This window comes from Cydia pomonella, chromosome 19 (assembly GCF_033807575.1).
Source record: "Cydia pomonella isolate Wapato2018A chromosome 19, ilCydPomo1, whole genome shotgun sequence".
Taxonomy (NCBI): domain Eukaryota; kingdom Metazoa; phylum Arthropoda; class Insecta; order Lepidoptera; family Tortricidae; genus Cydia; species Cydia pomonella.
In genome coordinates, this window is record NC_084721.1 from 350,849 (window position 1) to 366,703 (window position 15,855).

Below are 15,855 nucleotides of genomic sequence, written 5' to 3' on the forward strand. Positions count from 1 at the left end.
ATAAAGATAAGGGTCATTCAATGTGAGAACAGTGCGGGCGCGGGGCCTACGGGCCGCCCGCGCCGCCGCCGCCCTCTCGGCTAGGCAGTCAGTTGGCGGGCGGGGGCCTACAGGCCGCCCCGGCCAGGCAGTCAGTTGGCGGGCGCGGCCGCGAGCGCGGGCGCCGGCGTCGGCGTCGGCGTGAAGTCCGAGTTCACGAACGAGAAGCCGCGGAACTCCTCCTGCAATCAACGTTCACGTCGTTATTAGGCACCAAATTATCCGAAACACTTGTGTTGAATCTCTTTATGCAATGGCAAAAAACAGTATCTAAAGCATACAGCGATAATGAGCCCCAAAATTAATTCCTCGCATAGATTGAGCTGTATTGCTGTACGAATCAGAAACATGGACTACATACGCGACACAAGAACGCAAACTCAACGCTTTCCATATGCGCTGCCTGAGGACTATACTTGGAGTTACTTGGCAAGATAAAGTTAGTAACGACGTAGTACTCTCAAGAACACATTGCAGCGGCTTCACTGCAATTTTAAAGCAGAGATGACTTCGCTGGCTCGGTCACGTTCATCGCATGAACCCTGAGAGACTACCACGCCAAGTAATGCTGGGTCAGATAGCGGACGTAAAAAGACCTGTTGGGCGTCCAACTCTACGATTTAAGGACTCCTGCAAGCGGGACATGGACAGTTTTGGCATTCGGACCGACGGTTGGGAGAAACGCGCCGAAATGAGACCGGAATGGCGTCGCGACATCAAAGTCGGAATATCAAAGCACGACGATGACTGGCTGCAGCACCTTAAGCAGAAAAGTCTTCGTCGTGCTCTACCACCTCCTGCGAACTCACGATTTGTGTGCGATCGATGTGGAAAGAAATGTCGCGCTGCTATAGGACTTTATAGCCACCAACGGCGATGCCCAGCCCCATAAACCCACAAGCGCCGCATCAAGCATCTACAACAGATGGTGTGGCCAATGACGATGGATTACTCTGGTAAAAACGTGACAAAAAAAATTCAGTATTAATCAAAATTCTCTATTATATCACGATTGTATAAAATACTTTTTTTTTTATACTACGTCGGTGGCAAACAAGCATACGGCCCGCCTGATGGTAAGCAGTCTCCGTAGCCTATGTACGCCTGCAACTCCAGATGAGTTACATGCGCGTTGCCGACCCTAAACCCGCCCCCCCCCTCGTTGAGCTCTGGCAACCTTACTGACCGGCAGGAACACAACACTATGAGTAGGGTCTAGTGTTATTTGGCTGCTGTTTTCTGTAAGGTGGAGGTACTTCTCCAGTTGGGCTCTGCTCTAGATCTGGAATGACATCCACTGGCTGTGCCCTACCACACAAAGCGAGATGACATTCACAATGCCCATACCTCTCTTAAACAATGCCCATACCTCTCTTAATGTTTATGACATATGTTTGGCGCAAAACAAAAGGGACCTGGAGGCCATGGCTAGAATTGTGGAGCAGGAAGGGGAGAAGATAGATCTCAGAATCAACCACCAGAAAACGGAATATCTCCAAATGAAAAGGTACAAGAACACCAGAGCTGATAGAGAAGACCTAGTAGTCGGAGCAACCGCCTACAAAGGTGTGGATCATATTAGGTATCTTGGTTGCACAGTAACTGATACCAACCGATGGGAGGACGAGATAGATCTACGAATCCAAAACGCTTTAAGATGCTCGGCAGCGCTCCATCGAGTTTTAGTGTTCAAGCTGATCAGTAGATCAACCAACATTGTCTACAAGACTGTAATTAGGCCAATTTTGATGTACAGGTGTGAAGCTTGGACTCTGACTCAGAAAGAAGAGAGCAAGCTCTTAGTGGCGGAGAGGAAAATCTGGCGGAAGATTCTGGGACCTATCAGAGATGAAGATGGAACTTGGAGGCGTAGGAAGAATAGGGAGCTAGAGGAGACGGTTGCGATGCTCAATATAATTGGCGAGATCAAAGCCACACGACTCCGCCGGCTCGGTCACCTAGAGAGGATGGGAGAGGATCGTGCCGTGAGAAGAGCGGATGTGGGGCACCCGGGCGGAAAACGTCCGTCTGGGCGTCCCAGATACCGCTGGAGTGAGGAAGTCCTAAAAGACCTGTTCGCCCTCGGAATACCCAACTGGCGCGAAGTGGCGCAAGATAGGGCAGAGTGGCGCTCTCTCGTGGCAGAGGCCAAGATCCTGTTTAGGTCACTGAGCCAATGAAGTAAGTAAGTTTTATGGCATGCGCTAATTGGTGCGGTGTTAATTGGATGGGACAAAAATAGTATTAAACAGGGTTGAAAATGTAAGAACGAACAGTTTGGAGGTAGAGAGCTGGCGAGCGCGGGTACCTGGTTGATGGTGCGCACGACGTCGGGCGGCACGGGCGTGAGCACGGGCTCCTCCTTCGTGAACTCCGCGTCGAAGTTCACCGCCTCGCGCTTGCTCTTCTGCAATTACAAAATGTTTCATGACTTCATGTGCCGGATAGGAGGTTCTCCGAGCTGTAAGCTTCGCGAACTTCTATCTATGACGCTGCTATTTTCAAAAATCAAGAAAAAAATACTTATAATTATTGAACCTGCTCACTAAATGTCATGACAGTCGGTTGAAAAATTACTCTTCGAGAAAAACCACCGTACAGCCGGGACAAACGTACGAAATATTTTTGCCCGGGCTGAAATGGAGACTTTCATTTTAGCTTAACTGCACAGATCTCTTTGCCGCTTGGCGTTCCGCGAAGGCTGTGCGTGTGTATGTATGTACATGTCTGAGTACATTAAAACGGTGAGCTAGATGGGCGGTTTCGACGCGAACGCGGCGCGGCGTGGCATGAAGCACTGATATTTGATAATGATATTGAGTCCCTGATTTAAAATTGATGATAATTTTCTGTAGCAATGATGATCTTTCAAGTTCGAGATTCCTCCAACTTGGATTGATAGTAGACGTCTCTTGATAATCTTGATATCTTCGATGATGAACTGATGCCGTTCCCTATGACAATGAATATAGTCAGGCTCAGGATGACTCACTGCGCCTGCTCAATCCGCACGGTGGGACCCGCTTGTGGGAGGCCGATGGGATGAAATCACTGTCACAGTCACTGATGGGTTCGAAGGACCAAAAGATGTACGGGTCGTACATCTGAGCTAATATGATTCTTGATGGTTGATTGTAGTCTCGATGGAAACACTGATTTTGGTATATGTATTTATTTATAACCAAGGTATATGAGTACTAGCTAGGAGCACGTATAAACGTAAACTAATTGATAAATCGATGCATGGCGCAATCGCAAATACAGCAATTATTATAAACTCATTATATTTAATTTTAATGCTGACGCGAGAAACGTGCGATGCTTGCATTGTACAGAGACAAACCATCGATACCTTCGGTAGTGTGGCGCGAAGCGGCCGTGATTATATGGTTGGCTTTCTGTGAGTCCGTGGGGGTCGGCCGCGCCGGGGCGGGGCAGGCGGCCCGCGCGCACGTGGGACAAGGACGCCGCGACGAGAGCACGCACGTGGGACAAGGACACCGCGACGAGAGCACGCACCTGCGGCAACACGGAACAAAATACATACCTTGGGGCGGAAGGGCGGGCGCAGCCGGCGCTGCTGCAGCGCGTCCCAGTCCATGTCCTTGAAGAAGGCGTGCGCGCGGATCCCGCCCACGCCGCCCGCTACACCGAGCCGCCGCGCCGGGTTCTTCGTCATGAAGCCTGTCAACATTGCGTCATGTTAATACATGTCTGAAGGTTTGCAAACTTGTAAGGCCCAGAAAATTATTTCTGTGTTTTATGCGATATTACGGTGACAATAATATGGGACCCCAAACGGCCTCCGCATTGATTATCACTCGTAACGACCTCTCTACCTAATTATTACCGTTGATCACACCGCTCAGAGGCCATAAACAACAATGCTAAGGGCCTTTAAAACTTGCGCCTTTTTGCAGCGATAAAAACGCCTTTTTATTAGTCGCTCCAATTGCTGTATCTTAATCGAGATTGTATCGCTACAAAAAGTAACAGTATGTAAAAGGAAGGCCCTTTGTGAAATAAGGAGTTCTCTGATTTTTTTATGTCCGTCCCCCTTGAGGGTGAACACAGCATCCTTGGACAAACAGACGGGGTACAGCACGTCGTGCAGGATGGACTCGAACATGTCCGCCCGTGTACTCACCCTTGAGGATGGACACGGCGTCCTTGGACAGCCAGACGGGGTACAGCACGTCATCATGCAGGATGGACTCGAACATGTCCGCCCGTGTACTCACCCTTGAGGATGGACACGGCGTCCTTGGACAGCCAGACGGGGTACAGCACGTCGTCGTGCAGGATGGACTCGCACATGTCCGCCCGTGTACTCACCCTTGAGGATGGACACGGCGTCCTCGGACAGCCAGACGGGGTACAGCACGTCGTCGTGCAGGATGGACTCGCACATGTCCGCCCGTGTACTCACCCTTGAGGATGGACACGGCGTCCTTGGACAGCCAGACGGGGTACAGCACGTCGTCGTGCAGGATGGACTCGCACATGTCCGCCCGTGTACTCACCCTTGAGGATGGACACGGCGTCCTTGGACAGCCAGACGGGGTACAGCACGTCGTCGTGCAGGATGGACTCGCACATGTCCGCCCGTGTACTCACCCTTGAGGATGGACACGGCGTCCTTGGACAGCCAGACGGGGTACAGCACGTCGTCGTGCAGGATGGACTCGCACATGTCCGCCCGTGTACTCACCCTTGAGGATGGACACGGCGTCCTTGGACAGCCAGACGGGGTACAGCACGTCGTCGTGCAGGATGGACTCGCACATGTCCGCCCGTGTACTCACCCTTGAGGATGGACACGGCGTCCTTGGACAGCCAGACGGGGTACAGCACGTCGTCGTGCAGGATGGACTCGCACATGTCCGCCCGTGTACTCACCCTTGAGGATGGACACGGCGTCCTTGGACAGCCAGACGGGGTACAGCACGTCGTCGTGCAGGATGGACTCGAAGAGGTCGTCCTCGTTGTCGGCCTCGAAGGGCGGCTGGCCGGCCAGCATCTCGTACAGCAGCACGCCCAGCGCCCACCAGTCCACCGACGGGCCGTATTCCAGCTCTTGCAGGATCTACACACAAACAAACATTTTCAACAGCTGTTCTGATGGGGTTCGCTCTTACGAATAGTGTTAAGATTTTTCTCTACAAGGCTAAATCTGAACTTTTCCATTCACAGCTACGACGTCAGTAAATATACATATAGAGAACGAGCCGTCTTGCAAGGAAATGATTACGCAAAACAGGTGTGTCAAGACTTGCCTCGCCCGCGGCGTCGTGGCCACGCTTGTGTTTGCCTTAGTCGCGGCAAGTCACCAAGTTCTATGTAAACACCCCATACGAGCACGACAAGTCAATGCCACGCTGGTATCGGAGCGCCCGCTGATTGATAATAATAAAAAATGGATGATTTGATTTCATTATTAAAAATTGACTGACCTCGGGGGCTATGTAGTCTGGAGTGCCGCAAAAGGTAGTGGTAGTCGCTCCATCTGAAAATAAGTGGTTGGCATAGAATCCCTCTCAAACTATACATTTGAAATTAAAGTGTGCGAGATTGTCCTCAGCTCTCATAATCATAAGTCACAGGGCACCTCTGCGTTGGACATACCAAAGTGGTCCGTCTTTCGCAGCTCCCCTCCAGCGCTTTTTGTAATCATAGGACAAATTAACAAAAAAGATCATTTTAGAATAGAGGGTTGCATGTTTGCGTTTTAAATCTAAACACTAGGTACATCCGTTAAATCTGTGTTATCTTGTGTTACAAAAAAAAACGATAGGACGAAATCTTTCGATTTTTTGGTATGATAACGCCAGATACCACTACTCAGGTTGGAGATCTGAAATGGCCTTTTAAAGACAAAGAGAGCGCCATACTTTATTTTCCACCTATACATACAAAGCGTACATAGGCTACGGAGGCTGCTCACAATTAGGCGGGCCGTATGCTTGTTTGCCACCGACGTAGTATAAAAACTATTTTCGTCTAGCAAAAATATAGACTAGAGCAAGAAGTTGGTAATTTTTCTGCGCGGCAAATCTTGCTACCTTCATGTTAATATTTTGAGTGAGTTGAAGAGAGCGGCATGCGGCTCGCGGCATAAATCAAGTTTGGAGTAGAATGACTGACCCAGTATGCCCTCCTTGCACATGCCGAAGTCGGCGAGCTTGCAGTGGCCGTCGGCGTCCAGGAGGATGTTGTCCAGCTTCAGGTCGCGGTAGATGACGCCGTGGGCGTGCAGGAACTGCAGGGCCAGGGTCACTTCGGCTGCGTAGAACCTGGGTAACAAACGAAGGTTTTTATAAAAAAAAATCTTTGACTTTTTTACCGAGTGTTTCAGTTATGTTTGTTTCAATGATATTTAGTTTGTCCTCGTATAATTCTCTCATAGTAATAGGAACAGGAAAAGGACGATTCTACTCGTAGTCTCAAATAACCCGAAATTACATCAAATTAAACATATACGAAATGTCGACAGGGAAAAAAACGGGTTGAAATGTCTGCGAGACAAGATCTACAATAGAACATATACGTCTGCCACAATATGCCCCTCCCACACTATGTTTCTCGCTCTGCTCCTGGCGCTGCCGCGATGTTACCCGCTCTGGCCACACACTGCTCTACTCGCGACGCTCCATACTTTATATTGCCGGACTTTTGACTTGCGCCAAAAAACCGACAAAATAGGGAGCGGTCCATGACGAGTAACGTGGCCACACTACGTCTCTGCCTACTTTCCTCGCTCCTTCCCGAGTCACTTGTCGAGTGTGAGGCCGGAGTAATACGAAAAACAACATGTTAAACTTCTGGCAATGGACAGAATACCGTACCTGGCGCGGGGCTCGTCGAACTTTCTCCCGCGCTGTGTATGGCATATTAGGTCACCCACCGCCCTCGACGTACTCCAAAACGAAGAACAGTTTATCCCTTGTTTGGAGTGCGCAGGGCAGAGAAGTCTATTACTGTGTACAGAATACCGTACCTGACGCGGGCTCGTCGAACTTTCTCCCGCGCTGTATATGGCATATTAGGTCACCCACCGCCCTCGACGTACTCCAAAACGAAGAACAGTTTATCCCTTGTTTCGAATGCGCAGGGCAGAGAAGTCTATTACTGTGTACAGAATACCATACCTTGCTCGAGGCTCGTCGAACTTCCTCGCGCGCTGTATCTGGAACATGAGGTCGCCGCCGTCCACGTACTCCATGACGAAGAACAGCCGGTCTCGCGTCTGGAAGGCGCAGTGCAGCGCCGTGAGGAAGGGGTGGCGCGCGGCGAGGGCGAGCACGCGGCGCTCGGTTAACGTACATTCCACGTCATCATCTTGGATTATGGCGTCTTTTTTCAGCACTTTTACTGCGTACACCTGATGGACAATGGCTGGATTTACTGACACGAGTAGAAAAAAAGGTATAAGCGCTCAGTTAGAAGTATAGTTTGTCCTCAGATCTCATAATCGGAAAGTCACAGGGCACCTCTGCGGCCGACAGACTAAAAAATGATCCATCTTACGCAGTTCCCCTCCAGCGCTTTTTTGTAATCATAGGACTCCTTTGATAGAGTAGATACTTGATTTTCAATATATACACCGTGTTTCGATTGAATTCCGTTAACTTCGGGGTATCGGTAGGAACGTTTAAGGAAATAAATGGCATATTTAATTTAAAAAAACAAAATATTTTTTTAATAATTATTTAACTATTTTTATAAAAAGTTATTAAATGCTGCATATAGCGTTGTTGTAACACCGGCATTACATTTAACCCAACCAAACCATTGAAAACTGTGACATATCACTGTCATTTCTAACAACGATCGTCCGAGATAGTACTTACGTTTATTATAATGTTTTTCGTATAGCTTGGGATCTGTGACAGCTGTCATCTCAATACAATTTGGCATTTTAAGGTTAGAAATTGTATTGAAATGACAGCTGTCACAGAACCCAAGCTATGTAAAAAACATAATAGCAAATGTATACACTCGTACCAAACACTAATCAATATGTAAACAGGCCCTAAGGCAAGTGTATACGCTCGTAAGGGCCTTATAAGATGAAAATAAATTACCTCCGAAATGGAATTAATTAGAATACCGGTGTGTTTGACAATGTTACTTAATTTAAGCTCAGGAATGCACCCTCGAAATTAACGGTAAAAAAACAGTGTATTTTTTTTTATTGAGAAACAAACAGACTTAAATTAAACATATGGGCAATTTAGCTAAAAGATTAAATTGTATCATAGTTTCCTAATCTAAAAATATCGATGTACAATTGAAGAAAAATATAATGGCCGTTTCGATACTGCGCTTCGCTTTGCTCGTCTTGGAGATTTCAAAATCGAAATGTTGAAATGATGATAGGTGTCTATGGCCTGGCCAAGTGACACCATTTATAGGAAACGCCAATTTAAATTTAAATAATGTATGGATATACCTAATGACGCGACTTTACGCCGCATTTGTTACTTTTAACTTTGATTTCGCGTTTGTCAATATAACATTGTCATGTTGACTACGGCCTCTGCCGAGAAAGCAAGTCGTGTTCGACTATTTCCTACACTATGTCATGATGCCAACTCCTATAACCAAACTTCTTTTGATATAAATAAAAAAGACCGTTAAAATCTTTCTATTCTTCCCTGAACACCTAATTTCAAGTGTGTATAAAATATTACAAAAATCATTTTTCATCACACTTGCTCGAAAAAGATCTTATTTCATGCAGGTGTGCTGAAGGACAAATGCCTATTTTGTTCCCGCGGGAGTTATGGTTTGTGAAAAAAAACTATAACTCACTAGGGAGTTATAGCTTCTTTAATTATGTAACTTGTTCATACAAACCAAGTAGCATAAATGAGTTTTACTTTTAAAATACTGACATTTATAATTTAATATTTTTGTTTAAAATTATTTAATTTGATTAATTTAACAGTCGATTAAAATATTTTTACATAATTTTCAATCGTGGCTGAATGCCGAATAGGTCTGTGCCTTCGATGCCTCACCTGCCAAGAAATTACAAAATGGCGGACGAATGTTTGATATGTATTTAAAAATTATTTCGGATAAAATTTAGTTTTTTCTTCGCAAGCGTGATGAAAAACATTGTGTGTAACTCCGGGGGAAAGAATATTGCACCACCCTCGTATCCAAGATTTCACTAACCCCCCTCGTTGCACAATGTATTATAGCCACTCACTTGCTTTTGGTAACTGTAGTTACCAGCTGTCACCCTTATTTTATTATAATAATACAAGTCACTAAAAAATATGAAGCATGTGAGTGGATAGTATAACTGTTCGTACCTCGTCAGTGCCCTTTTTCTCAGCGAGCATGACCTTCCCGAAGGAGCCCTTGCCCAGCACCTTGATGAACGTGAAGTCCTCCAGCGACACCTTGTCGCGCGCTCCCGACATGTCGCCACCTAACAAACACTGCCTTTAATAAAGTTGCCGCTGACTGGCCGGTAACAATGCAACAGAGTAAGATAGTCTCATTATAAACGTTATATTATTTTTATAGGGAGCGTGCATGTACTGTAGGAGGCAGCACAGGAGCCGTCAGATTTTTGGCGCGAGGCGTAAATGTGATGTTTATTGTTCCGATGTAGCCCACAAGATGGCAGCACTTACTATGCACAAGAAAACACGTGACGTGTAAATGTACATGTTTATGGTTCCGATTAAGGTCACAAGATGGCAGACCCTCCAACGCGCACGGTATCTATAGTCATTTGACATTAACAAGGATATTGCCACACTTCGTCATAGCAAATGCCATGCAGTTGTCTTGGTCCAACTCCATCTCATTCGAGCGCCATTCTTGATAAAGGCCTTGGTATAAAAACTTTCGTGGTACAGTCTAGTGTAAAAATATAGGTCCACGAAACTTTCTCAAATATGTCGCATAGCTCTTAATTCGCCGACTTAAGAGCTATGGGACATATTTTTGAGCAACTTGTGCGAACCAAGTTTTTAAACTTGACTGTACGACTAGATGCCTGCGTTTATTATGGTAGTATTATTATTTTCATAATACAGATAACTTGTAGCAGTCTGAACCTACACATTGTAGGTAGCACAACTGATGGATATAACAAAAAAAGTTGTAAAAAAATTGTTGTGAATATGAAAACTTAGTGTGCACTAGATTATTTCGAGAAATAAATTAATCATTAGGCAGTGGTAAAATAATAACAATAAATATACATATAAAATATATGTCAAAACTTTCACACTAGGTGGCTCAATTACCTTTAAAAAACGTACGTAGGTATTACTTGCGACTGAAACTAAGCAGTTCCAAAAGATTGGCAAATAGTACCACCTAATCTGGAAGCACTACAAATAAATATAAAAATCCATAACCAAGATAGCGTGCAAACCAAAAACAGGAACCTTCGTAGCACGTAAATATGTCTTTCAGGTCGTCCCAATGGTCGCCACCGCCGAACGGCGCCGACGGAATGTACCCGCCGTAGCCGTACGGTACGGCGTCGTACGACGGCGATACGAAGTCGTACGAGGGCGGTACGAAGTCGTACGACGGCGGTACGAAGTCGTACGGCGATGACATGAGCAGGTCCAGCACTGGTGTGGGATGCAAACAAACACAATAACAACAACACTACATTAACAAAAACAATGCACTCAAAGAAAACACATTGAGGATGCTTGCTAACATTCAGGGGGTAAAAAAAAAGTTAAATAAAAATATCGACTGCAGCTTATTCCTGGTTTGGAAGTTAAAAGTCGATAAATTGATTAAAAAAAAATGCTTCGCCATAGTCGGGTTAGCTTGAAATAAAAGTTCATGCTAAGTGGGTAAACTGGTGATTTGTGATAAAATACATGCGATATTAAAATATAACATAATTTAGTAGCAAAGAAATGATTATTAGTGCATTCATTGTAGTAAGGGTTTACAAATGGTCAGTTAATTATTAAAAAAATATTCAAGGCAGTATGAACAGCAGAAATATTTACATAAATAAATTGCTCAAAACTCGACAAGGAAATAGTACAACGACGTACAGATTTGAAAAATAAAATAAAAAATTAAACATTTAATATGATGACCGGTCTGGCCTCCCGGGTTCAAATCCTGTTAAGGGTATTTATTTGTGTGATGAGCACGGATATGTTCCTGAGTCGTGGGTGTTTTCTATGTATTTATATATTATATATATCATTGTCTAAGTACATACAACACAACCCTTAATTGAGCGTACTGTGGGACTTAGTCAATTTGTGTAATAATGTCCGTATAATATACATTTATTATAATATATAAGATTTTTAGACTTGCAATTATTTCTAAGGACGATCGAAACTATCGCCGAAATTTATAGTAAATAAAGGAACGATTATAATAAAACTTACGCAGATTAATTCAAGTACTATAATATTATTTTGCAAATTTTTCTGCTGCTGACATTTCGATTAGCAGTTAACTGACCACACATGCACCTTATATCAAGGACATAAGGTCCGGTGCCCTCACCCTTGTCGTCGTGCTTGTCGAGCGGCTCCTTGTCGGCGTCGGCCGCCGCGTCGCCGCCGCCCTCCAGCAGCACGGGGTTGTACTGCAACGACACGCTCCTCGTTACACTCTCACCGACAACTAGCCCTGAACCTGAACTGCCAGACCGTAAACTTAATACATTTCACAGGTTTTAAACCGGGTTGCCTGGCCACCTGATATCCACGACAGAGTAACGATGCCGCAATGCAGATCGTGTCACGCGGTTCCTGAACACATCATACGGAGCTGATGTGATGTGTAGCAATGTTGGCCAAATGTTAATTAACGTTCGGCCAACAACTGATGTGTAGATAAAATAATGTATGTAGATAACTGTGCATAATTACTTAATTAGGCATAATGTAGCAGTCACCTAAACCTCTATTAACCTCTCATAAAGTCAAAAATGTATTATTAAAATTAAAATAAATAAAAAATCTTCATTTTTTTTTGAAATTCATAATTATGCAAGCCACTTTGAGTTTCGCTCTGCTTTTGAACCAATCTTGTACAAAAATAACACAGCTGGTATATATAAAAATAAAATTAGTGACATGCTAAGTCATTTAAGGATGTACCTTTGAGGTCCGGGGACGAGGGTTCTTGTCCGGGGAGATGCCCATCTCGGAAAGGATTTCAGCCATAGCCTTGGTGTTGATGCCGCAGTTGTTGGCCACGTTCTTTTGGCAGCGTTTGTGCACGTTCATCGAGCACACTGCAACCAACAAACTTGTCAGTACGAGTAATGATGACGGGAACTTGAGAAGGGCATAAATAAACCCACAGGATTCCCGCGAACGCGATATCGCGTCGACTGAAAGTCCCACAGACACTATATTGCATACGCTTTATCATTATTATACAAAATGTATATAGTTAGGAACCTCTAGTACAGTATAAGATAGAATAATGTATACCTTCGCACTGCAGCCCCTGCTTGATGAGGCCGTAGAGCAGCGAGCCGCAGTGGTCGCAGAACGTGAACCGCTTGTAGGAGTGCACCACGAAGCGGTGCGGCACGTTGACGCTGAACCGCTGCCCGCCCGACACGCCCACGGCGCTGTGTTGCTGCGCGCGGGCCACATGCCAGGGATAGCCAATTAAACAGGAACTTTGGATGGATCCTTTTTACATTTGGGTCGAAATACTTTTTGTGTATATAGAATTTTAACATACTTTACACCTTTATGACAATCAATAACTCTTATAACCAAATTAATATTTACTTAGGTAATTTCCGCTACTAAAGGTTGCCTGGAAAGTATGCCTTTTAATGATAAGTTCGCCTGTTATCATCCTCTACTTGAAAATTGTAATGTTTTCTTCTATAGAAGTAACCATAGTAGAGTATTTTTAATATATATAGGTAATGGTTCATTGATTGATGCAACATATCACATGGTCAGTTACCTCTTCCTTCATGCCGGGACACTTGGTGACGACGGACGAGTGGCAGCGCTTGTGGACCACGCAGGTGCACACTGGAACACACGAGACGCGTCAATACTAATCTTTACGTGATACATATGACATAAGGCGAACAAAAAGAGAAAAATAATTACCTTGGCATTGATATCCTTGTTTTCCGAGACCCCTGTAAGCAAACCGTAATCATTAATAAACTGCGCTCACTCTACAATATTATAATCAGTGCTCTTTGTAGTGGTAGGTGCCTCCTAGTGGGATAACGGTTTTGTATACATTCGTGGTTAAAGTGGTCTCGTCTTTAGCAAGTGACAATTTGCATGCAACCCGATATTGGACACTTAGACAGAACTAATAAAGAGAACGCGGACAGATCCTTCTACCCAATGACGCCAGCCTATAACAAGTCTGCTTGCGAGCAGAGCATAAGCCCGCAGGGAAGATTATATTCACCAGATGAACTCGCGGCAGTGGGAGCAGAAGGTGGGCTGGCGCAGGAAGGTGGCCATGAACTTGTGTCCGTTGACCTGGTGCACGCGGCGGCGCATGGCCCCGCGGCGGCGCGCGAAGCCGGCGCCCTCCTTGAACTCGCGGCCGCGCGCCCCCGCGCCCGCCGGCGCCCGCGCCGCCTCGCCGCCGCCGCCTGAGCCTGCACAGGACCGGCCATGTCAGTCGCCCTCCAATAGGTATCATAATAAGTTTAGACAGACCTAGCCTTTACGTTCGGGCGCTCGGTGTATCTACACAGAGGCCTTGGTCCCCAGTTCACGTGGCAATGCTTGTACGTAAAAAGCTAAAGTGCAGCGCTTCCATGTACGCCATCAGACGCCGCGGGGACCGAGGCCTATTATAACAATTGACAGTGATTTAAAATACGGGTGATCTGTATTTATTATAGTTGTCATCGAGTATCTAAACCTTCTACGGGACAGGGCAATTTATAATTAAATGTCGCATTCAGACAAAATATTGTTTCAAACAAGGGACTTTACAGATAAAGTATAGCTGTGTAAACCATAATTTAACTGAAGATGCCTACACGGAAGAGATCTAGATAGTGCTGGTCTAAGTCAAGAGAACGCAAAAAAAGTACGAAGAAGGTATCTATTACTAATTAGTTTATATTAAGTGATATGAATAATGATTAAACTATTTTCGCTTCCATACACATTTTCGTATAAAAAGACCCGTTTTCATTGCCGTTTCAGAATAAGTTAGAACAAACCGAGAACCTCTCTAATAGTTAGTCTGCTATCGTACTTTAAAGCATAATAATTTTATCGTCTTAGTAAAATTACTAAAACTGAAAGTAACTAATTTGCCGTTCAAATCTATTGCAAAATCAATGTAGCATGAAAGCTAAATGTATGATAAGTAGTATAATAGCAAGCAGCCGCTAAAAAAACCACTAGCAGCAGATGCTCTTAAAATAAAAACATTTATTAATGATAACATAGTACCAATTCTACTCACAATCATAATTCATATAAAAGCGGTACCTATACCTGGTTTTATCGGAAATAGGGGCAAATTATTCTTTGTTTTCTGAATATCCGAATACTAGGAATATAGATCTCAACATAAATCTGGGTTTAAGCTGTTTACATCAGAAACTAAGATCGAATCACATAAAAAGACTTCATTTATTACATTTAGAAATGCTAAAAAAATAAACGTAATTTTTTGGAGGTCCAACACACTTCCCGGAGTTCCGAATAACTACAAGTAATAGATGGGGAAAATAAATAATATCCTACAACATTATAATAGTACGGGCGGGGACCATATGATCTTCTACGTCATCTGATACAAGGATAAGCCCCATGGCACATTTTCATAGAATAATGCTAAGTTTGGAAAAAGTAGTAAAAAAATATAATTGGCCGATAGCACGAAAAAAGTACCACTTCTAGTTATAAAAAAAGTGAAATTTACATCATCTGATATAAAGATGAGGCTGGTGGCAACAGATAGGAATTTGTTGTAGCTTCAGAAACCACTCGTCGTTGCCACCAGCCTCATCTTTGTATCAGATGACTTAAATTCCATTCTTTTTGGTACCTTTTAAAGTGCTCGGCAGACGCACTTCCGGCCATATAGGAACTGGCAAACGAGTGGTTTCTGAAGCTACATTTAAATTCCTATTTGTTGCCACCAGTCTCATCTTTGTATCATATGACGTAAATTTAACTTTTTTTGTAACCAGTGGTGGGACTTTCTTTCGTCCTTTCGGCCAATTCAATTTTTTTTTCGAAACTTAGCATCACTTTTATGAACGTCTGCCATAAGGCTTGTCCTTGTATCAGATCAGACGGTCCCTGCCCGTACTATAAAGTACAAGTTCAATTTAAGGTGCAGTAGCTTCGGAAAACGGAGTTTTTAAGCAGTCGTAGCGCTTTTTCGGATCACAATACGGACTGTATCGATTCGAATCCTGAGTCTTTGGCTCGATATGGATAGAAAATAATCACGAAAATTAGTGTAATATCCACTTAAACAATTTGAGACAAATTATGCACAAAAGCTAAAAATAAGAAAATCTATAATATTATGTTTGAGGGAACGTATCGATATTTTTTTAACGTAATTTTTTTTTAAATATGATACCCGCGCTCCCGGGCCCGGGCACTCGCTTCCATCTCGCTCACGCTTACGCCCAGTAAGAGAAACACCAACTTACTGGGCCTTCATGTTGAAAAACCCGATCAGTATGCACCAAGACAGTTCCTAGTTGTATTCTACAGATTAACTCATTTCCAGGTTGACTGTAAAAATGTCAATTAAATCTCCGTCTTACTCATTATACTTATATAAAATACGAGTTTGAAGTGCCAAGTGGTTGCTAGCCGC

General features: G+C 44.3%; 1 protein-coding gene across 3 annotated transcripts in view; it reads right to left on the reverse strand.

Moving 5' to 3' along the window:
* Positions 1-15,855, reverse strand: part of LOC133528411 (protein kinase C) — a 19,828-nt gene continuing 3,973 nt past the window's right edge. For 2 of the 3 annotated variants that reach the window (XM_061865796.1, XM_061865795.1), the window contains 15 exons: positions 13,459-13,654; positions 13,143-13,174; positions 12,991-13,061; positions 12,498-12,648; positions 12,159-12,295; positions 11,560-11,641; positions 10,455-10,646; positions 9,363-9,481; positions 7,188-7,420; positions 6,184-6,332; positions 5,493-5,545; positions 4,939-5,125; positions 3,587-3,723; positions 2,348-2,446; positions 1-221 (listed from right to left, as the gene is read on the reverse strand). In XM_061865796.1, coding sequence (XP_061721780.1) covers positions 132-221; positions 2,348-2,446; positions 3,587-3,723; positions 4,939-5,125; positions 5,493-5,545; positions 6,184-6,332; positions 7,188-7,420; positions 9,363-9,481; positions 10,455-10,646; positions 11,560-11,641; positions 12,159-12,295; positions 12,498-12,648; positions 12,991-13,061; positions 13,143-13,174; positions 13,459-13,654 — 1,928 coding nt within the window. In that variant the 3' untranslated portion in view covers positions 1-131. The remainder of the gene's footprint in view (positions 222-2,347; positions 2,447-3,586; positions 3,724-4,938; positions 5,126-5,492; positions 5,546-6,183; positions 6,333-7,187; positions 7,421-9,362; positions 9,482-10,454; positions 10,647-11,559; positions 11,642-12,158; positions 12,296-12,497; positions 12,649-12,990; positions 13,062-13,142; positions 13,175-13,458; positions 13,655-15,855) is intronic. The other variant, XM_061865797.1, reaches the window with a different exon arrangement.